The sequence below is a fragment of the Mus caroli genome, unplaced genomic scaffold, assembly GCF_978045245.1.
Source record: "Mus caroli unplaced genomic scaffold, Mus_caroli_1 scaffold_9, whole genome shotgun sequence".
NCBI lineage: Eukaryota > Metazoa > Chordata > Mammalia > Rodentia > Muridae > Mus > Mus caroli.
In genome coordinates, this window is record NW_028227264.1 from 4795415 (window position 1) to 4819909 (window position 24495).

Consider the following 24495-nt stretch of genomic DNA (forward strand, 5'->3'; position numbering starts at 1 on the left):
ATTTTGAGCTGTCATGTGGGTGGTGGGAACTGGACATAGGTCCTCTGTAAGAGCAGCACGCACTCTTAACCCTGAGCCATTTCTCCAGCCCAAGAATACACTGTTTATTAACTATAGCCATCATGTTGTAACAGTGATCTCTTGACTTAACCCTTTGCTACAGCTTTTAATTCTGAGATACATTATTTTAAAAGGAGAGGTTAAAAACATGACTATTCTCTCTTTTGTAATCATAGGAAATGTGCAACATTCAATTAACCGAAAACAAAGCTGGAAAGGTTCTAAAGAGTCTTTAGTTCCTCAGAGACACGGTCCATCTCTTGGAGAAAACGTGGTTTATCGTTCTGAAAGCCCCAACTCCCAGGCGGATGTAGGAAGACCTCTGTCTGGATCCGGCATTACAGCGTTTGCTCAAGCTCACCCAAGCAATGGACAGAGAGTGAACCCCCCACCACCACCTCAAGTTAGGAGCGTTACTCCTCCACCACCTCCGAGAGGCCAGACCCCACCTCCACGAGGCACCACTCCACCTCCCCCCTCATGGGAACCAAACTCTCAGACAAAGCGCTACTCTGGGAACATGGAATACGCAATCTCGCGAATCTCCCCTGTTCCAGCTGGGGCGTGGCAGGAGGCCTACCCTCCACCACCTCTTAACACTTCTCCCATGAATCCCCCTAACCAGGGTCCGAGGGCCATTAATTCTGTTCCAGTTGGTAGACAACCCATCATCATGCAAAGTACTAGCAAATTTAACTTTACACCAGGGCGACCTGGAGTTCAGAATGGTGCTGGTCAGTCTGATTTTATCGTGCACCAAAATGTTGTCCCCACTGGTTCTGTGAATCGTCAACCACCACCTCCATATCCTCTGACCCCAGCTAATGGACAAAGCCCCTCTGCTTTACAAACAGGGGCTTCTGCTGCTCCACCATCATTCGCCAATGGAAATGTTCCTCAGTCGATGATGGTGCCGAACAGGAACAGTCATAACATGGAGCTTTACAATATTAATGTCCCTGGACTGCAAACAACTTGGCCCCAGTCATCTTCTGCTCCTGTGCAGTCATCCCCAAGCGGTGGGCATGAAATTCCTACATGGCAACCTAACATACCAGTGAGGTCAAATTCTTTTAATAACCCATTAGGAAGTAGAGCAAGTCACTCTGCTAATTCTCAGCCTTCTGCCACTACAGTCACTGCGATCACACCAGCTCCTATTCAACAGCCCGTGAAAAGCATGCGCGTCCTGAAACCAGAGCTGCAGACTGCTTTAGCCCCGACCCATCCTTCTTGGATGCCACAGCCGGTTCAGACTGTTCAGCCTAACCCTTTTTCTGAGGGTACAGCTTCAAATGTGCCTGTCATCCCACCTGTTGCTGAAGCTCCAAGCTATCAAGGTCCACCACCGCCTTATCCAAAACATCTGCTACACCAAAACCCATCTGCTCTTCCATATGAGTCAGTGAGTAAGCCCTGCAAAGATGAACAGCCTAGCTTACCCAAGGAAGATGATAGTGAAAAGAGTGTGGACAGTGTTGACTCTGCGGATAAAGAAAAGAAGCAGATTACAACTTCCCCGATCACTGTTCGGAAAAACAAGAAAGATGAAGAACGGAGAGAGTCTCGGATTCAGAGTTACTCCCCACAGGCCTTTAAATTCTTCATGGAGCAGCACGTGGAGAATGTCCTCAAGTCTCATCAGCAGCGGCTGCATCGGAAGAAGCAGCTAGAAAATGAAATGATGCGGGTAAAACCTTAAACTTTCTCATGCTTGATCATCTCTTTCCTTGGTATTTTAAAATAGTAGGCTGCAGTATTCTTGTAGGAAAATGTAGTATGTTGTCAATAATTTGAGTAAACTTTGTGAGAATTTTTGATCATAGCATTTTCAGTTATTCAGCATTTCCTGTAATAAAGTTCTTTTTTTTTTTTTTTTTTTTTTGGTTTTTCGAGACAGGTTTCTCTGTATAGCCCTGGCTGTCCTGGAACTCACTTTGTAGACCAGGCTGGCCTCGAACTCAGAAATCCGCCTGCCTCTGCCTCTGCCTCCCAAGTGCTGGGATTAAAGACGTGCGCCAGTAATAAAGTTCTTATGTGACTTTAAATTATATACTTTATATAAAGTATGTGAAATATGGAAGTTGAAACAACGGTTAATTTATACCCCCCCACAAGACAGAGTACTGTGTACCCCTGGCTGTCCTGGAACTCTGTAGATCAGACTGGCCTTGAATTCACATAGATCTTCCTGCCTCTGCCTCCCAAATGCTGGGATTAAAGGCATGTGCCACCAGTGTCCAACAGTTTCTAGGTTTGACACATTATTTTACAACATACAAAAATCAGCTAGAAATATCTGAGTTACCTTTTGATACTTATAAAAAACATTGTTCTTTGGTTGAGAATTTGTGTTTATTCTTTACATACACATTATTAGAAAGGGTTAAAATCACCAGGCATGGTGGTTCTCACTTTAATCAAAGCATGCATACCCACACACACCACTCGAACACACAAAGAAAAAAAGTAACAGCAGAAATAAAAAGATGTGTCAATCATGGCTTTACTGTTACTTTTCTCTGCTAATTGTATCTCAGGAAAATGTGCTCGGGAGGAGAGCAGAGTACAGAGCTCACCCACCCTTCAGGGGCTTTGCTTGCTCCTGGGTAGCTGTCCTTGGTAGGTAGGTGGTGGCGCTGTCACCATCATGGTTGTGTCCTATGCTCAGAATGCAAAGCTTTGACCCCTCCCTCCTTTGACATCTGCCGCTCGAAATGTATGAAGAATAGGCTTCTTATCAAAGCTCACGTCATAGTTCAGTACATGATTTTCTAATAGAAATCATTGTGTTAAATACCCCGACCTCTCTTATTCATATTGTTGTTAGAATTTCTTACTTAAGTCTGTCTATTTTCTTAGTTTATTTCTCCTTTTTCCCCTTCACTTTCACTAATAGCTGACTTAAACTTTCATGATGTTGGAAGCTTTGCTGACTTCTGTAGCCTCCATTACTGTGTAGGCAAGTAAGATTTTAAGAGAAAGAGTTCTGTACTAAGTTTGGCATGCTACCACTCTGAAAAGACTTTGCATGCAAATGCACATCCTAACAGAAGCATGGGGTTGCTGTGTTGAGAACAGTCTTGCATTTCTAAAATTAGACTCTACTTTCCCAAGTCTTGTCCTTTTCTCCTTTAGTAAATTCTCCATTAGCTAAAGAACCCCCTCCAGGCCTTCTAAGTCCAGGGGTTCTGGCACTGCTGACAATTGACCTTTGTGTTCACCTGTTTTCATAACGCCCTTGTTCACAGTAACTTTAAAAACAATTTCAGAACATCTAAAAGGTAAGCACGTTGTCCCTTTTGTATTTTGTTTGAGGTGGACTAGGAGTCTCAGAAGATTACCATGACTTTTATATATATTTTTTAGCCTCGGAGAACATGAAGGAGTTAATTCTGTCCACCATGTGGGTCCTAGGGATCCACTGGGAACAGGCTTGGCCTCAGTGCCTTTACCAGCTGAGCCCGCCCGCCCTCCCTCCCTCCCTCCCTTCCTTCCTTCCTTGCTTCTCCTCTCCCTCTCCCTCTCTCCTTGTCTCTCTCTCTGTTTTAAAGAATGATTGAACCTAGAGTGAAAGAATTTCTTTCTGTGAAAGATAAAGTCAAGGGGAAACTTTTGAAGCCTAGCCATTAAACAAAAAGGATTTAGTGAAGGCGTCTAACCCTGTAGTCTGGGGATATGCATGGAGAGAGCTGAGAATGCGTGTTCACAGACACTTGTTTTATTGTGCGTTGGAAGCTATCCTTGAGTGCTTTAGAGAGGAATGGAAGCCTGACTCTGGATATCCGCTTCTTGCTCCCTACAGCTGAGTTTGCATATATACTCACTTTGTGTATTGTTTAATGTCTCTTAAGCTTGACTTTGATCATTAATTTTTCTCTGAAATACATTCTAGAGTTCTAACATGCTTTATTAAAAATTATTGTGCATTTAACTTTCAAAAATATGCCTGAATTGTTTCTTAAGCTATGTCTTACTACTTAGTACAATTCCTCATTTAACCTCTAGTTTATTTACCTAGGTTGGATTATCTCAAGATGCCCAGGATCAAATGAGAAAGATGCTTTGCCAGAAAGAGTCTAACTATATTCGCCTTAAAAGGGCTAAAATGGACAAGTCTATGTTTGTAAAGATAAAGACATTAGGAATAGGAGCGTTTGGTGAAGTCTGTCTAGCAAGAAAAGTCGATACTAAAGCTTTGTATGCAACAAAAACTCTGCGAAAGAAAGACGTCCTGCTCCGAAATCAGGTGGCTCATGTGAAAGCTGAGAGGGATATCCTAGCAGAAGCCGACAATGAGTGGGTGGTCCGCCTGTACTACTCTTTCCAGGACAAGGACAACTTGTACTTTGTGATGGACTACATTCCTGGGGGGGATATGATGAGCCTATTAATTAGAATGGGCATCTTTCCTGAAAATCTGGCACGATTCTACATAGCAGAACTTACCTGTGCAGTTGAAAGTGTTCATAAAATGGGTTTTATTCATAGAGATATTAAGCCTGATAACATTTTGATTGACCGTGATGGCCATATTAAATTGACTGACTTTGGCTTGTGCACTGGCTTCAGATGGACACATGACTCCAAGTACTACCAGAGTGGTAAGTGAGTTTGTAAATTCCATTTAATATAGTTCGTTTATGCAGTACAATTTACAGTGGCTTCAACACTGGATGAGACCAGTAGACATAGGCCGGTTCTTACTCTCTCAGTAAATTTAGATGAATCCCTTAGGCGTGTACATTTATAAAGTTAAAGAGTTCATAAAGTTTATTTCTAAATATTATTAAAAGTTTTTAAGTAACTACTACAAAATTTTGTCACTTTTGAAATGTGTGTTTTAAAAGTAATTTTAAATGAAGTCTCTCTGTCCACCAAACTAACTAGTAGATGGTAAACACCCTTAATAACTCTTTTCCCTTCTCTCCTCCAGAGACGTCCTTTATTTAGAACTTTGTAATCCATTCTTTACTTCCCTTGATTTGTTGCTGCTGTTGTTTCCCAGGCCCTGCCTGCTAGAGAAGTCCTCTACCCCTGAGCTGCAGCCTCACCTTTTGTAGGTTTTATTTTGAAGCAATATCTTAATAGGTTGCCCAGACTATTGTTGAACTTATGCTTGGTCTAAGCCCTAACTCGGGTCCCTGCAGCCTCAGGTTCATTCAGTGTAATGGCCATTCTGTGTGACTAGGTCTGTGCATATTTTATAGCATTACATGTTGCATTTGTCAACAGTTTATTACTTCATTTTTTTCTATTCTTGAAACTATTTATGATCATTCTGTATGTATTTTTGTGTTTCTTTTTGTTGTTGTTGTTTACTTGTTTAGTTTTTGAGGTTTCTCTGTGACAGTGTATATATTTGTTTTCACTGCTATTTAGAGCATACAGCCTGTTTAACTGTCACATAAGCTGTTTAACCCAACACATACACAAGATTCTATTTAGTCATATGACACTGAAGTAGAATGAGGACATTAGACTTAGGTGAAGCCGGGCGTGGTGGCGCACGCCTTTAATCCCAGCACTCCGGAGGCAGAGGCAGGCGGGTTTCTGAGTTCGAAGCCAGCCTGGTCTACAGAGTGAATTCCAGGACAGCCAGGGCTACACAGAGAAACCCTGTCTCAAAACACACACACACACACACACACACACACAAAGACTTAGGTGAAGTAACTCCTGGTCTACAGAGTGAATTCCAGGACAGCCAGGGCTACACAGAGAAACCCTGTCTCAAAACACACACACACACACACACACACACACACACACACACACAGAGACTTAGGTGAAGTAATTCGTCCAAGGTCAGACAGAAGTTAAGTGTAAGGGCTAAGGCTTTGAACCCAGGTTTGTCTGATTACAGGGCCTATGTTATCTCCACCACACTGCCTCGCCAAGAGCTCTTCAAACACTAATGGAAGTGTAAGTTGATGTAACGCTTGTTGAATACTTACTGTATCCTAGGTGCTTTCCATAATTCTAATTTAGTGCTGATAGCATCCTCTAAGGTACGTGTTGTTAGCCTTCTGTGCTTCTGTGAACCCAGGCAGATTAACCTCTTTCTTTTTCATGTATTTCATTGAGAGAAAGGGTTTCACTATGCAGCACGGGCTAGTCTTGAACTCACTATTAAACTTAGTTATCCTGCCTCAGTGTTCCAAGGTCAGGGATTATAGGCACGTTCTTCCATAGCCAGCACATTGAATGGAATCATTAACTATCTTCAACATTTAACTTCATTGCCTCTGATTCTTCTCAAATGTAGAAATCCTAGGCTCTGTTCTAGACTTTAGATTTAAGAATGTTCTCTGGAAAATGAGAATTATATTTTAATGAAATTTCCCAGGAAATTATTACGACTAGGTTAATTTCAGATGCTACAAGTAGTTTTAAATATTAATGATTTTTGTGTCTCTAGAAATGGTCTTTTCCTGTTTCCACGTGGATCTTACGCAGCTGTTAAAACTTAAAGAACTACCACAGCTATCTGCTCAACTCCATCCTCCTGTTCTAGAACAGTGGAGCACTGGTACTGCCCAGGTGCCTGAGGCTCTCTCCAGCCTTTCTGTCCTCAGCCAAGCTCCCTGTAGTACCTAATTGGCCTGCTGTTCTCCCTGAGGTCTGCTTTCCACGGCACAGCAGCAGTGTTCTCCTGCTGCAGCCTCCACACTGTGGGGTCTTTTTTCCTCGGTCATGTATCAGATCTTACAGTTCTCTTGCTTCAGACTCTCCTGTCTCTTTTCTGTGTAAATGTGTGTTGCCCTTGCATCTCTCCCATATTGAATGTACTGACCTGCCTTCTGTTGCTGTTTCTCTGTGGGAAGCCTTGTCCTCATTTTCATGGGACTGAGTTCTTGCCTTTTTTTTACATCCTATCAAATGTTACTTTCTCCTCCATCTCCATTGCCATCCAGTCTAATGTGACTGTCAAGTCACATTTGTGAAGGATACTCTGTGGTTTTTCTGTGTTCTCCAGGCTGGTCTTGAACACCTGGGTTCAAGTAATCTTCCTGCCTCTGCTTTCTGTATAGCTGTGACGGCAGGGTGTTCATGTGTAGTACTGGGGGCTGGAACCCAGGGCATCGTCCATGCTAAACACACGGGCTTGTGTATATACAGTTCATGTGTTTCCACGGGCATGTGTGGAGGCAGAGGTCTATGTCAAGTGCCTTCCTTGATGGTTATCTTAATTCTTACAGTTATGTTTATATATTTATGTGTCTGTGGGCACAGTGTGTGTATGCCATAATGTTTGGAGATCAGAAGACAACTTGTGGTAGTTGGTTCTTCCCATCAACCATGGAGGTTCCAGAGATCCAGTTCAGGTCATCAGGTTTGGTGACAAGCCCCTTGACCAGCTGAGACATGTTGACAGACCTTTTTTTTTTTTCTTCCCACCCTATTTTTGAGACAAGGTACTGTACCTGGAACTAATGAATTTTGATAGGGCTAGCTGGTCAGGGAGTTCCAGGGGTCCACCCTGTCTCTGCCTTCCCTGGGGTGGGCTTATGGCACTAGTTTTTACACAGGTGTTAGGAATCCTTAGGTGTCTGCAGCTGTCACTTTACTGACTGAGACTTTTCTTTTAATTTTTTTTTTAATTTCCCATTTAAGCAACAACCATCACCACCACAACAAAACAAAGCAAAAACAAAAACAACCCCAAACCCACCGACCTTTATTTTGTGTGTGTGTGTGTGTGTGTGTGTGCGCGTGTGGACATCAGAGGACAGTTGCCACAGTTGCTTCTTCACCTGAGGATTAAACTCGGTCCTGAGGGACTGGCTGTCTTGCTGGTCCTCTTGGGTTGTTTGTTTGTTTGTTTGTTTGTTTCAAGACAGGGTTTCTCTGTATAGCTCTGGCTGTCCTGGAACTTACTCTGTAGACCAGGCTGGCCTCGAACTCAGAAATCCGCCTACCTCTGCCTCCCAAGTGCTGGGAGTAAAGGCGTGCGCCCAGTTGTCCTCTTGTTTTTGAGACAAGTTCTCTCTCTCTAAAGCTCTGATTTCCTGGAACTCAATATGTAGATGAGGCTGGCCTTGAAGTCACAGATGCCTCCCAAGTGCTGGGATTAAAGTCAGGCTACATAGCAAGGTTGAGGCCAGTCTGGGTTATAATGAGACACAGTCTCAAAAATAAAATAAAATAAAATAAAAAGTTAGAGCTCAAGACATGGCTCAGCAGCTGAGAGTGCACACTCCTCTTGCTGGGGACCTGAGTTTAGTTCCCAGCACCCATGTAGTTAGAGCACACCTGCCTGTATCTCCAGTTCCAAGCAGACCTGACCCTGCTACTTCTCAGGGCACCGTAAACACTCATGTGCATATACCCGTATGTATACACATAATGAAGGCATCTTCAAAAAGAAAAAGAAATGAATAGGAGCCAGCAAAACTGTGCTAGGATTACAGGTGCATTCCACCACGCCCCATCATTGCAGTTCTGGGCATGGAAGCCTGGCAAGGCAAGCACCGAGCAAGCTGAGACCCACCCCCACCCTCATCCTCAACTGTCTCTTACTTGTATGTTGGATTGTTGTGCTTCTCCCTGCCAGAATGTGAGCTGAGGGAAGAATCTGTCTGTTTATTGTCACTTGCTGAATGAGTAAAATTGAGGAAATGTGTTTTAAAATTCCCCTGGGGGAAAAGTAGTAAAGTTAGTCTGAATGAGATACTTTTAGCCACTACTCATGACTTACATTGTTATCATTTAACATTGAATACATTAGTGAGTCCTCAGTTTCTCTTAGTTCAGAACTTTTCCTGTTGATACCTCAGCAGTCTCCCATTAGTAATATTACCACTGCCAGTGATTTGATGTCCTTCATGCACTTATCCATCCCAGGGAAATATTACTGACCCTGCATCATGACCAGAGCTTATCAGGCTTGAGGTGACTTTGGTCCTTTAGCTTTCGCTTCAGTTTCTCCTTTTTCTTGCACAGGGGATCACCCACGGCAAGATAGCATGGATTTCAGTAACGAATGGGGAGATCCTTCCAATTGTCGGTGTGGGGACAGACTGAAGCCACTGGAGCGGAGAGCTGCTCGCCAGCACCAGCGATGTCTAGCCCATTCTCTGGTTGGGACTCCCAATTATATTGCACCTGAAGTGCTACTGCGAACAGGTAAAGCACTTATTTTTTTCACCAGTATTTCCGTGGTATTTTAAAGCAACCAACCTTACTTTAGAATATACCCTATTTCTTTCAGTTTTAAGATAAAAGTGCTTATTTTACATTATAAATTGTTAACATAATGCTAATTATCTGTATTCTGAGCATTTTAAATGTATTCTTGTGAATAACTGTATAATTTTGGTACCTTTAGGATATACACAGCTGTGTGACTGGTGGAGTGTTGGTGTTATTCTTTTTGAAATGTTGGTGGGACAACCTCCTTTCTTGGCACAAACCCCATTGGAAACACAAATGAAGGTAAGGTGTAGGACCTGCGTGAAAGGTCATCAGCCCTTCTACGGTAAATCTTTAAGTGTGCTTGCATACTCATGTATCTTCCTGAAGCACCTGAGACAGAAGTATTTCATTCACATTCTTTCAGATATTGTTTTGTTCAGAGACAGGCTCTCAAGTGTGTTGCTCTGAGTGACCTGGAATTTACCATATAGACCAGTTGGCTTCAAACTTGTAGAACTCTGCCTCTGCCTCCAGATTTTTAAATGTTTACATATACGCACTGAGATTTTAAACATGAGTTCAAGTCCCAGCAACCACATGATGACTCACAACCATCTCTCCAGGTACAGTGCACTCATAGACATAAAATAAATAAATGTTTTTTAAAACATCAAACAGATGGCTGGGCAGCAGTGGCATAGGCACTCAGGAGGCAGAGGCAAGCGAATCTCTGAGTTAGCGGACAGCCAGGTCTACAGAGCTAATCCCAGACAGCCAGGGCTACACAGAGAAACCCTGTCTCAAAACACAAAACAACAAATATCAAAACAAAACCAACAACCTTACTGTGGATCTTCTCACGAGGAGAGGATAGAAGAGTGTATGTTTTCAGCAGTGATTATTATTGAAGGTAAAGTACCTGGCAGATTATTTAGAAAACCAAGTAGTCCAGGAAGACAATTGGTACAAAACTTGGGAAATTGTTGTGTTTTATCTCTTCCTAATTTTTAAAACTCTTCTCTAAAGGTTATCAACTGGCAAACTTCTCTTCACATCCCTCCTCAAGCTAAACTGAGTCCTGAAGCCTCTGACCTCATTATCAAACTTTGCCGAGGACCAGAAGACCGCCTCGGCAAGAACGGTGCTGATGAGATAAAGGCTCATCCATTTTTTAAGACCATCGATTTCTCTAGTGATCTGAGACAGCAGTCTGCTTCATACATCCCTAAAATCACACATCCAACAGATACATCCAATTTCGACCCTGTTGATCCTGATAAGTTGTGGAGCGATGGTAGTGAGGAGGAAAATATCAGTGACACTCTGAACGGATGGTATAAAAACGGGAAGCACCCCGAGCACGCTTTCTATGAGTTCACCTTTCGGAGGTTTTTTGATGACAATGGCTACCCATATAATTATCCAAAGCCTATTGAGTATGAATACATTCATTCACAGGGCTCAGAGCAACAGTCTGATGAAGACGATCAACACAGCAGCTCGGATGGAAACAACCGAGATCTAGTGTATGTTTAATAACTAGGAGATCACTGCCAGAGCTTGCAAGAGGCCTGCAGTGCAGGGGTTGAAGTTTTGAGAAGAGTGTGCGAATGTGACAGAGTTTGTGTGCTCTGTGTACAATGTTTTATTTTCCTAAGTTATGGGAAATTGTTTTAAATGTTAATTTATTCCACCCTTTTAATTCAGTAATTTAGAAAAAATTGTTATAAGGAAAGTAAATTATGAACTGAGTATTATAGTCAATTCTTGGTACTTAAAGTACTTAAAAAATAGTGCTCTGTTTAAAAAGAGAAGCCCGGTATCTTTTGTATATATGATAAATAATTTTAAAATTCAAGAATTTTTGAAGATTTTTGAAAGACAGTTTTATCTTGCTTTAACCAAATATGAAATCTATCCATATTTCCCTTGTAACTTTGAGTTTAGTTCCCAATACCCTAAAGAAATCAAGCCGCTGTTTTAGAAGGTAAGGTGTTCCTAGAGTAATTTTAATCTTGAAGTCATATCCTGGAATCACAAATACAGAGCAAAAACAATATGTTCACTAGAAATAATGCAGCTTACCCCTTCCCTCCCCACAAGTCTTTAACCTAGCATTTTTCTTTCAAATACCGGCTTTAAAGAAGCCAGAGCACTGCTAGTTTTGTTTCCAGATTGCTATTAATGCTGCTTCCAGTTTTTGTTTTATTGGGATTTTTGTTTTGGTTTGGTTTTGGGTTATTTTCAGGGGGGTATTGTTTTGTTTTGATTTTTTTTTGTTTTGGTTTGTTTTTTGGGGGGAGCGGGGGGTTGAGACAGGGTTTCTCTGTGTAGCCCTGGCTGTCCTGGAACTCTCTCTGTGACCAGGCTGGCCTCAGACTCACAGGTTCACCAGACTCTGCCTCCCCCGAGTGCTGGAATTAAAAGTGTGTGCCACCACACCCAGCTGTTTCCAGTTTTAAAAGGGAACAAAGTTGCCATAAATTGAATTTTCAAACTGAAACTAAGATCTGTAATATTTGTATCTTAAAATTAGAAGAAAAATTTCCATCTCCTAAGTAAAGAAATTATTTTCAGTTTGTAAATTTTTTTAAAAATTTACGTGTATGTACTCACTAAGAAAGTATATTTTCTAGGGGCTAGGGATATGGCTCAGTGGTAGAGCACTTGCCTGACATACACAAAGCCTTGGGTTCAATCCCTAGCCCCTGCCACATAAAGGTACCTTTGTTGTACAGTGACCAATCTTGATTGTGTCATTGATGCTATAGATTTCCTTTTTCAGAACAGTGCTACAATGCAAACTGTTGGCAAAGGAAATGTAACTATTTGGCACTATTATACCTAAGATTAGATTAATTGGTTAAAAATAATTATTAATTAACTCTTCATTGGGATGACCATCCCTAATTAGATACATAGTAGTTTAGAAAGTGAAAACTTCCTAAGTTATTTAAGATTAATGTCCTATTTATATAATGTTTAGGTTCTAAGGAAGAATTGTGGATCCCTAACAAACATCTTAGGAACATCTTTTAGGAGGAAGAATGGGGCTGTACTCTGACCTTAGTAAAGTTTGTATGTATATTATTTTGGTTTTTCAAGGTTTATTGACATGGATTGCTTTGTCAGACGTAATGTTTGTAGATAGGGATGATGTTCACCTATCTAGCTTTCTTATAATAGATAATTTGTTTAAAACCGTATGTATAGTAAAAGTAAAAGCAAAGCTATTTGTTTGAATTGGGGAGAGAGAAAAACATTATTAGCTTACACTTTCATGTTGAGCTTGGAACCTGTCACGTGTACAAGTGAGCCTTCAGACCATAGATTATTTTGAGATTAAAGACTATGTGAACTCAGGCCCTACTGAAAAAAAGTGTGTATCAACACATACATTAGAAAGTGTTGCATGCACTCTCAAGCCTGGGTGGGATAAAACTTCCCAGACAGCAGGTTAAAGACCTACAGCCTGTGAGTCAATTGCTTTATCAAAGTAAGAACTTTGATATCCTTTTAATTTATTGCACAGCGCTCAGATGAGCACATTTGTAAAGTAATGATCTGCTATTGGAATGACCCCATGAAAGCCAGCACAACACAGACACGTCTTAAACACTGTTCTGACGGCACTGAAATGTCTTGTTTCTGAGGATTCCTAATGAGAGCTGTAAGAGAATGTGCTGTATCACCAAACAGTCTTCAGAGCATGGAGCATCTGAAGAGTCTAGACAACCCTATGCAAGGCATGCCTTGAGGGAGGCGTGACCTGCTTCCCACGTTTGTAAGACAGCCCTCTGACATTCGGGCTCTTCACTCAGACTGACGTTTTCATTTAGTGGTTTTACACCTGGATCATGTTCACAACGCAGGACTGCTGAGGTGCTGCCCCTCCCCACGACCATGTTGCCTCATACTAATTCTATGTCCTCTTTGCTTCCCTCGGACAGTATATATAAGCTTCTAGCGTTTGTCTGAGGCAGTATTCAAGGCTGCGGTATCTGTAGCTGCAATTTTAGTATTTTGTTCACAATTTTAACATTTTGGATGCTCATGTTGGTTATTTTACCCCTGACTACATCCAGTTCTCCCAGCATAGGAGTTGCTGCTTTCTGAGCAAACAATGAGCACAGCATAGAAAACATAGACACTTAATTAAAACAGGGCAAAGACGCTGCTCTCCAGCTCGCCCCTAGAACCCGCCGTCTCCTGTGCGCGCCCCTTCAGTGTGTATCAGTGGTATTTATAAAATGTGCTCTATAATCATGTGCTTGTACATACTGGTATATATTGTGCAGTGATGTCCTGAGGCAGGCCCTGTTGCTGCATCTGTCCTACCTTCCTATCTGTAATAGAAACTATAGAATGTATGACTCAGAAGTCACTTTGAGATTGACTTTTATAAAAAGTTATTTACCTTCTGCTGTTGAGACATGCAAAACTGTGAGTGGAAATGCTTTATTCTGATTTAATAATATCTTAGAAATTAGAAACCCAGTGGGAGGAGTTTTTAGAGATGCTGCTGCTGTTACCCAAGGTACTTTAGAAATTTTCTTTTAATTAAAAAAAAATTCCTTTGATATTTAAAGTAAAACAGTCTGTTTTTGAATCTAAAACTGTAATTTGGGTCAACATATTGGTCTATTTGTAAAGTGCCTTAGTATATTCCTTTGTGGAGGGCACTACCCAGTTTACTTTTATACTGTCTTATGTATATAAGGGTTTTGTATTACAATGGAATCAATGGCAACACTACCATTTTATAAAACAGGCTTTGCTAGGAAAAAATACAGCTTTGCAATATAACAACTGTTTTGGGATATTTCTGAATGTACTAGAACAAATAATCAGTCTGTTTTTAATGAATCTATTTGTATTTTCCCAATCATTCCCTCTAGTGTAATATTTGCTGGGATAATAAAAAGGCAAACTTCAAATTTTTTCAATTATGACTGGAAAGCTGAATTATGTTATTTTTATTATGTTTCATTGGGAGGCAGGCATGCACACGTGAAGGACAGAGGACAAGTTTCAGGGGTCATTTCTCTCCTTTGACCCTGCGGTGCTGGGATCAAATTTATATCTTCAAGTTTGGGGGTAAGAGCTTTTACCCACTGAGCCATCTTAGCAGTCTTAGCAGCCCGTCTCCCCACCCCCTCTTTCTCTGTCTCTCTCTCTCCCTCCCTCTCTGTCTCTGTCTCTGTCTCTCTCTCTCTCTATATATATATATACATATACATGTATATGTATATATATATATATACATATACATATATATATACACACACACGCGCGCGCTCGTGTGTGTGTGTGTGTGTGTATGTGTGTATGCATGTGTTACAGCATGCATGAAGAGATCAGAGGACTTGTGGTGTTCAGTTCCCTCCTTTAACCACATGGTTCTCCAGGGTTGAATCCTGTTATCAGGCTTCAAGGCAAGTGCCTTTACCTGCTGAGCCATTTTATCATCCCAATTTATAATACTTTTTTGAAATTTTTTTCACTTTTATATAATTTCTTAATTTTTAAAATCAAAATAGAATGATAGCATTTCTCTCTCCCCTTCCTCCCTCTAGCTCTCCACTGCCCCCCCTCCCTTTGCACTTCCTCAAATTCAAAGCCTCTTTCTTTGTGTCTGTGTTTATTCCTAAATACATAAACACAACGTACTCAGTCCATATGATGTTACTTATATGGATATGGTTTCAGGACTGACCGTATTTTGGATAACCATTTAATGAACTTTCCCAGGGGAAGACTTCCCCACCCCACCCCCCAACCCCCCACTTGCAACATTGCTGAGTTGCCTAGAGCTCTCTGTCTAGGTCTGGGCCTCTGTTAGCATGTCCTCTGCTGTCATCCTTGGACCCGCCTACGTATCTATCTTTCTTTTTTTTTTTTTATCTTAGAAAATTTATGATTAAAACTTTGATGCTTTGCACTTGAAGTATATAACTGGTAATACTACAGTTATGTAATTAAGACAAGTTTGATTATACCAGAATGTACTGGACATTTTTATTTTCTCTAGCAGAGGTAAAATCAGTATTGAAAATGAAAGGGTTTCATTTTATATATTTAAGAATGTATGTATGTGCATGTGCAGGGCCCTGAGGGGCCGGGAAAGGGTGTGGGGTCCCCTGGAGCTGCAATTATAAGTGGTTTTTGAGGTGCTTGCTGTGGGTTCTGAGAACTCCAATCCCCTCAAAGAGCAGCAAGTGCTTTTAACCTCTGACTCAGTTTCCAGCCTTGTAATTCCATTTTTAAACTCTTCTTGCTGGGCAGTGGTGGCGCACACCTTTAATCCCAGCACTCAGGAGGCAGAGGCAGGCGGATTTCTGAGTTCGAGGCCAGCCTGGTCTACAGAGTGAGTTCCAGGACAGCCAGGGCTACACAGAGAAACCCTGTCTCAAAAAAACCAAACCTCTTCCTCTCGGTTTGGATTTGGAGACAAGCTTGCATGGACTCAGGCTAGTTAGAACTTGCCGAGCTGAAACTGACCTTGAACTTCCCATCCTCTGGGTTGTGACTACTGAGTGCTAGATTAGAGGTGTTTGCCATCTCATCTAGCTCCTAAAACATTTTACAGTGTGTGTGTGTGCGCGTGTGCGTGTGGCCCTGCCTGGCTGTTCTGGAACTCACTCTGTAGAACAGGCTGGCCCTGAATATAATTTTTAAATGTGAAAGTCATGTTTTTCTTTTCATGCAATCCTTTATCACAGGAAATGCTAATCAGATTCTTAGAGGTGTTCCCAAATCAGTTGAACAGAGACATTTCAAGTGTTGCCATTACAGTTGTTTCTTTTGTCCCCTAGTTTTTACCCCTTCATAATTCAAATTTGACCTCCATGAGGCCAGATTAATCTGATTGGCTCAAATGCAATAATCTTGATTTGTTTCACTATGAGGGCCCATGGTTGTCATTGTTAAAATGCTTTCCTATGGTGTCAGTCTCCCCTTGCCCTCTCTGCTCATATCTGAAAGGGTGAGAGAAGTTACCAGATGTGTGTGAGGCATAGATGGCTACGGCCCCCTGTAGCCAGTGTTTCATCATTCACACAGATACCTGACACATCTTCCTGGATGCACAATCTGGGTGTAACTGGGTTGTTTCTACTGGGGAGGGGTTCAGTCTGCTCAGCACCTAAATGGGCCCTCAGAGCTAAATTGTGAATGGAGCTAGTTAGTAGCTCCAGAGAACACAGACAGATTACTAGGGATTAAGGAGTTTATTGGAGTTATGACATGGGCAGACAGATGGGAAAAGCATAGCACAGGAGTCCCAGGAAAGGTTAGACCCCAGTACCACAGCACAGACAGCACAATTTGGTCTCTGAAGAGAATGGAGCCTCCTCTTACACATGTTGAGGGTTGAGAGGATCCTAGCAAGAGCTGGAAGCCAGGATCTGGTTCTCAGGAAGGAGTCAGGGAAGAGGCTGCTAGTACTGGATATAACTGTCTTTTGATGTAGGTTCCAATAGCAAATCTGCTAGCTCTGGGTTTACTGACAGCGACCTAGCAGGGTGCCTGCCAGTTTCCCTGAGGAGAGCCCTGAGCTGGCTTCTAATACTGCATGCTTAACTCAAATGAATAACTCAACCTTAGGCTGGATAACAGAGGCTCTTCTTGTTCCCAACATCTATGCTGCATTCCTCGCAGACAGCCTCTGCTGGCTCACTTTATAAAAGGCTCTGTTTTTACATATTTGTGACATGTAGCAATCACTGTCACTAGGACAAGAGGAGATTTTACACAGTAAGTCTGAAATTCTCTGCTCTCTATTTCTGTTGCCTTCTTCCCACAGGATGGGGCATGGGCATAGAGGCATGGGGCATGGGCATATTGACCATAAAAATCAGGAAATCACAAAGGATGAGAACAAAATGAACAAAAGCCCCCAAATGGTATACAATACACATGGGAGATGATCGACTACAATATGAGAGACAAAAATACAAATTCCATTCCAGCCACTGAATCCACACCATAGCTTAAAAAGCCCATAATATGTATAGTCTAGTTTGCAGAACTATTTAAGGTCATTTTTGTACTCTAGATTTCTTCATAAGTTATTTGTATAGTTTTTTGTTTTGTTTTTGGAGACAAGGTTTTTCTCTGTGTAGCCCTGGCTGTCCTGGAACTCACTCTGTAGACCAGGCTGGCCTCAAACTCAGAAATCCGCCTGCCTCTGCCTCCCAAGTGCTGGCATTAAAGGCGTGCGCCACCACTGCCTGGCTATTCTTATCTTTTATAATTTCCTCTAATTCCTATCTCCATCCTCATTGTTACTAAGTTGGCTGAGACCCTTGTTTTAACTGTTGCTGTAAAGGAACATCATGTCCGAGACAACTTATAGGAAATAACATTTAACTGGGGCTCGTTTACAATTCCAGAGGGTTAAGTTAGTCCATGCCTATCATGGAAGGAAGCATGGCGGCAGGCAAGCAGGCAGTGGTGCTGGATTAGTGGTTAGGAGCTTACACCTGATCCACAGACAGGAGGCAGAGGGAGATACTTAGCCTGGCATGCGCTTTTGGAACCTCAAAAGTTCACCTCCAATGACACACCTCCTCCAACAAGGCTACACCTAATCCTTCCCAAACACTCTACCAACTGGGAACCAAACATTCAAATATATGACCCTGTGGGAACCATTCTCATTCAGACCATCAGAGCCCATATCAGCTTGTTGTTACTTTTTAAATTAATTTATTTATTATATGTACGTACACTGTATCTGTCTTCAGACATCCCAGAAGAGGGCATCAGATCTCATCACACATGGTTGTGAACCACCATGTGGTTGCTGGGATTTGAGCTTGGGACCTAAGGAAGAGCAGACGGTGCTCTTAACCGCTGAGCCATCTCTCCAGCCCTTGTTGTTACTTTTTGAAAGAGCGTCTCACAGTTTGTCCCAGGCTGGTCGCAAACTTGTGATACTGCTGTGTCAGCAGTGAGCTCTGAGGTTAAGCACGCGCCACCACCTCACAGTCAGCTCTTCAGTCAGTGAGCACTGCCTCAAGGGAGTCGGATTTCACTCCAGCCCTTCCAGTTTATTACCTGATCCATCACCCACGAGACCTATGTAAGAGATTATTGCAGATCTTGCCTCGGCTGTCACCACATCATCTCCTAATGTATATGTGCCATTAGATATGATAGTTACAAACTCCATGGGGAAAAACCTCCTTGAAGATACTGGGCAGAACCAAGCCCAGCAGATTCTTGAGTCCAGGGGCCACTTAGAAGGATAAATGAATGGCACGTGGTGAGTGCCCATCCAGATACATCTCGACCTGTTGTCAGAGTGCTGTCAAAAGGGTGTCATATGGTGAACAATGTCTTGGAGACCTGTGAGAGGGGCTCCAGGAAAAAAGTCAGAGGGCCTTTTATCTCAGGTGCATTTTGTTTCCTGCATTGTTCTTGGACATGGTCATTTTGTGCTTCCTGTGACAAACGTTTACATTCAGATGTGTTTATAGTTGGATGTCAGATCATAGCTACAGAGCCCAATTCTTTCCCAGATACAATCTATAGTACATGCCAGGCAATTGTGTTTACATCAATGTTTCCTCAGACATCTCTGGGAAGGGCTGCTCTGTTAACATTTAGTATGTGCTTACTGGCATTTATTTACATGTTTTCCTGATCAGGCTTTTCTGAACTCAAACAACCTTCCTTAGATCATTGCTTTCTTTGTTACACTTGTATATACAAGTCCGCTGAAACTGGAATAAGGCTGTCTCCAGCATTAAACTGTACCTCCCAGGTATAGCAGAAAAGATCTATACAGGTCCTTGGAAATTGACAACCTGTAAAAGCATGCTTGTTTGTTTTGAGACACTCATTCTATTTGGCCTTTGCTGGCCTAAACTCAACTCTCCTGCCTCCACTGTGTAAGTTCTAGGAATTCAAGCATGCACCATCACACCTGACTTCTGGCCGAATCATGAAGCACATGTGCAGGGAGAACCCAGATATCCTGTTCAAGAACAAAAGAAGATGCCAGAAAATGGTCGTGTGCACCTTTAATCCCAGCACAGAGGAAGCAGAGGCAGGAGGATCTCTGTGAGTTCAAGGCCAGCCTGGTCTACAAATAGAGTTCCAAGGACAGCCAGGACTACACAGAGACACCCTGTTTCCAGAAAACAAAAACAAAAAGTGAAGAGAAAAACAAACTGGCAGTTGGAGTGGTGCCCAGGACAGAAGTGGCCATGCCAAGTCAATTTGTTGTTTTATCAAAGACAAACACATGTGTCTACAATCTCTGTGACATAACATTTCCAATTCCTAGGGTAAAACCTAACATTACTTGACAAAGAAATGTAAGGTGTGACTTCCTTAGGGGAAACAATCACTGAGATCTAGATTTGGCAGGCAATAGAACTATGCCGATAACCACTGTACAAACATTCTCTTTTCAGTTTGTTCTTTCTTATGCAACCATCGTGCAAAGAAAATGTAAAACAAAACCTAAGTGTTTATTAAATGTTGTTGATATCCCTCTCTTCTCAGTAGGATAACAGTGCATAAAAATGAAGAAATGAGCCAGCTCTTGGGAGGCAGAGGCAGGGGGATCTCTGTGAGTTTGAGGCTAACCTGGTCTATGAAATGAATCCCAGATCCGCAGGACTACCTACATAGTGAGACCTTGGTTTGTTGGCGTTTTGCTTTAACATTTTAAAGGAAACACTGGTCACAAATTTACCAATACATAATATAAGTAACGCAAACTGGATATGGTGGTGTGCACCTGGACCTGTAATTCCAACTCAGAGGCTGATACCAGAGGATTGCGTGGAAGGAGATAGGGGTGGGTAGGTAGGCAGATAGATAGATAGATAGATAGATAGATAGATAGATAGATAGATAGATAGATAGAGATAGGGATAGACAGACAGACAGACAGACAGACAGACAGACAGACGGGTGGATAGACAATATTTAAAAACTTGGAAAACCAGAGGGTGAAAAAGAAGTTGACTATATCTAGAAAGGTTTGGCAGCCCTAGAAACAAACCTGTCAGATCTTCCAGGAGAAAACCCTAAAGCAGACAAAGGGAAACAATACATTATATTTCATAGTGAGTGTCCACTGGCTTATACAAATCTACACATCAAAGCCAGAAGACAATGGGATGATTCTGTGTGGTATAATCTAAGATTCAGTGAAATTCATATCTTAGATATGTTCACTGGTGTTAACAACTTTGGGCAGTAACATGGCTCCGAGGGTAAAGGCACTTGCTGCTAAGCTGAACAGCTTGAGATCAATACCAGAACCTCACATGCTGAAGGTTAGCCTCTGAAATTCACATGCAAGCCACTGAATGTGGCACATGCAAGTCCCTTCCCCACAACACACAACAAATAAATGGAAGAATTATAATAAAAACCAGACTACTGTGTGTTCTAAGAGATGGCTCGATTTTTTTTTTGTTTGTTTGTTTGTTTTTTTAAGACAGGGTTTCTCTGTATAGCCCTGGCTGTCCTGGAACTCACTTTGTAGACCAGGCTGGCCTCAAACTCACTTTGTAGACCAGGCTGGCCTCGAACTCAGAAATCCGCCTGCCTCTGCCTCCCGAGTGCTGGGATTAAAGGCATGCGTCACCATGCCCGGCTTTTTTTTTTTTTTAAAGATTTATTTATTTATTATATGTAAGTACCCTGTAGCTGTCTCCAGACACTCCAGAAGAGAGAGTCAGATCTCAATACGGATGGTTGTGAGCCACCATGTGGTTGCTGGGATTTGAACTTTGGACCTTCGGAAGAGCAGTCGGGTGCTCTTACCCACTGAGCCATCTCACCAGCCCAATTTAAAAAATATATATATAAAATTGATAGCTGATCAGATTAATGATCTGTACCTGTAGCTGAGCCCCCTTTAGCTTCTCATGAGCTGGGAGATACATCTCTAAGTTTTAGAATGACTTTGTTTGGGGGATGAGAGGTGACTCAGTGGTTACAGCACTTGCTGCTTCTACAGAGAACACAGGTTCGGTTTCCAGCACCCACACAGGGGCTCTTGACCAGCTATAATTCCAGTTTCGAGAGATTAGGCACCATTTTCTGGTCTCTACACACTCCAGGCATACATTTAATGCACATATACACATGCAAGCAAAACATTCATACATAGAAAAATAAAAACCTTTGAAAACATTATGGCATCCCCCAAGTATATACTGATTTTATTTATTATGATTTTATTTATTCTACAGCTTTCTAATTGGTACTTTCAATATGATAGGCATGGTATCTAATGTAATTTTGCCTCCTGGAGCAAGAGACAGTAAGCAAACATTGTCAGGAATTTACCCTTTATGGCCATTCCCCTCCTGTGTAATTCTCTCTGAGAAGCCACTGTGTTTTCCCTTTCCTCCAAGTTACTTCTACCTTTAGCTGCAAATGTATCCTCCTTTTGCTACATAATCTATACCTTCACTTGAACACTTTCCACTTTTCCTTTGCTTAGTTAATAAAGTTTAACTCTTTGGCTAGCACCCACCTTTCTACCTCTTTCCCTGTAGCTTCTCAGTTCACATTAGTCTGGCTGTTCACCACAAAAAAAAAAAAAAAAAAAAAAAAATACAGTCTCATTTCCTAAGCCCCACTTGAGATGCACTTCTTTGAGTAATGACTAGTGAAGCAATAATGGCTCCTATGCACTCTCTCCAGAGGACACTGCAGAGTCCCACATGTCTGTCCCTTTGAAGTTAGACTGACCACATGATTTTCTAGGGTAATGAAATGTGAGGGCAACTGACATGTATTCTATCCAGACAGAAGCTATGCAATCCTTCCTTCCTTTCCTTCCTTCCCTTCCTTCCTCCCTCCCTCCCTCCCTCCCTCCCTCCCTCCCTTCCTTCCTTCCTTCTCCTCCTCTTCTCCTCCTCTTCCTATTCCTTTCCCTTCTCTTTCTCCTCCTTTGAGACGGAGTATCTCTATGTAACTCTGGCTGTCCTAGATCTTGTTATATAGACCAGGATGACTCAAACTCATAGAGATCCTCCTGTCTCTGCCTCCTGAGAGTGCTGGGATCAAAGGTGTGTATCACCATATCCTAAGCCCCAGTCCTAGTCTGGGCTACTGTTACTGTGATAAAACACCACAACCAAAAGCAAGTTGGGGAGGAAAGGGTTGGGCTTATACTTCCACTTTATAGTCTATCAGTGAAGGAAGCCAGGACAGGAGCTCAAACAGGGCGGGAACCTGGAGGCAAGAGCTGATGCAGAGGCCATGGAGTAAGCTGATGCTTACTGGCTTGCTCCTCATGGCTTGCTCAGTCTGCTTTTTCATAGAGACTAGGACTGCAAACCCAGGGATGGCCCTACCAACAATGGCCTGAGTCTTCCCATATTAATTACTAATTAAGAAAATCCCCTACAGTTGGCTCTTATGAAGGCATTTTCTCAACTGAGGCTCCCTCCTTTGAGATGACTCTAGCTTGTGTCAAGTTGACAAAAAAACTATACAGGACCCTTTATTTTTACTTTTATGGGTTCTAGTGATTGCATGCATCCAGCTGTGAGCCGGTGAGCTGGGTGGAGCTAGGAAGAGCTGGGATGCAGCTCTATATAGAACTGGGCTCAGCACTGCAAAGGTAAAAAAGCAAAGTAGGTCAGCAGCAAATTGTGTGACCACACTTAGGAAACGGAGGCAGGAGGATTTCCCCTTGAGTTTGAGGTGACCATGGGCTATTTATTGTGATACTATCTTCTAAAAAAAGAGAAGTTTGAAATCTCTGTGGTTTAAGGGTAACTATAACCATTTGTTGTTTAATTGTACAAGTGAGTAAATAGAAGCAGTCACTGTGTCTTAGGGCTTCGTTGCTGTGAAGAGTCACTCTGACCATGGCAGCTTTTATAAAGGTGAACATTTGTTGTTTAATTGTACAAGTGAGTAAATAGAAGCACTCACTGTGTCTTAGGGTTTCGTTGCTGTGAAGAGACACTATGACCACGGCAGCTTTTATAAAGGTGAACATTTGTTGTTTAATTGTACAAGTGAGTAAATAGAAGCAGTCACTGTGTCTTAGGGTTTCGTTGCTGTGAAGAGACACTATGACCACGGCAGCTTTTATAAAGGTGAACATTTAATTGGAGCTGGCTTACAGGTTCACGGGTTCAGTCCATTATCATCATGGAAGTTTCCACGCAGGCATGGCTCGGGGAGCTGAGAGTTGTAAACCTTGTTTCAAAGGCAGACAGGAGAAGACTACTGTCTTCCAGGTAGCTAGGAGGAGGGTCTCAAGCCCACCCCCACAGTGGCATACTTCCTCCAACAAGGCCACACCTACTCCAATAAGGCTATGACTCCTAACAGTGCCACTTTCCTGGGCCAAACATGTTCAAACCACCACACACTGTAAGCCACCTTTTGGAGGTTTGTTTTTCTATTTCAAACATTTTCACTGAAGCCAGGCACAGAAGCCCATGGCTGTAATGGGGACTCTTAAGAGCAGAGAAACTATGAGTCTGAGGTCAACCTGGGGTATGTGATAAGTTCCAGGCTAGGAGAGGTGATAGAGTGAGACTTTGTCTCAAAACAACAGCAAACAGGGAGGTGGGAGTAGGTGGATGGGTGGAGGAACATCCTCATAGAAGCAGGGGGAGGGAGGATGGGAAAGGGGGCTTCCTGGAGGGCAGGGTGGGAAAGGGGATAACATTTGAATTGTAAGTAAAGAAAATATCTGGATGGAGAGAAGGCCCAGCGGTTAAGAGCACCGACTGCTCTTCCAGAGGTCCTGAGTTCAATTCCCAGCAACCACATGGTGGCTCACAACCACCTGTAATGGGATCCGATGCTCTCTTCTGGTGTGTCAGAAGACAGTTACAGTGAACTCATATACATATAATAAATAAATAATTCTTAAAAGAAAAGAAAATATCCAAGGAACAAACAACAACAGCAAAACATCACTGAGGTATAATTTACATAAACTCAAATGACAACATTCATTTCATGTGTAAAACTGTACACCTGGGAAAACATCTCCACTACAGAACATCACCCCAACTCCTAACTAACTCCCACACCAGATACTTCTGATTACTGTTACTCCAGATTCATCCTGTAGGTTCTAGGATTTCCTATATATTTAAGTATACCATATACATTCATTTTGCACCTTTGAGAAGCTTTTAAACCATGACCCGGTTTTATAAATTAACAGACCTTTGCATTCATGTAGATTATAAATCCATCTCTTGGAGTAATTGATCTATATCTCTCTAAGTGGTCTTTTTTATTCTTGCTGATGTGCTGATAATAGTTTTCTGTGCTCTGTGACACTAA

General features: G+C 42.1%; 1 protein-coding gene across 2 annotated transcripts in view; it reads left to right on the plus strand.

The window, feature by feature from the left end:
* The window catches only part of Lats1 (large tumor suppressor kinase 1), a 35763-nt gene extending 21588 nt beyond the window's left edge, over positions 1–14175 (plus strand). Inside the window, exons 4-8 of one of the 2 annotated variants that reach the window (XM_021175019.3) lie at positions 237–1750; positions 4082–4664; positions 9007–9189; positions 9392–9498; positions 10225–14174. In XM_021175019.3, the coding sequence (XP_021030678.1) occupies positions 237–1750; positions 4082–4664; positions 9007–9189; positions 9392–9498; positions 10225–10734 (2897 nt within the window). In that variant the 3' untranslated portion in view covers positions 10735–14174. Of the gene's footprint in view, positions 1–236; positions 1751–4081; positions 4665–9006; positions 9190–9391; positions 9499–10224 lie in introns of both variants that reach the window. The other variant, XM_085842625.1, reaches the window with a different exon arrangement.
* The last annotated feature ends 10320 nt before the right edge of the window (positions 14176–24495 follow it).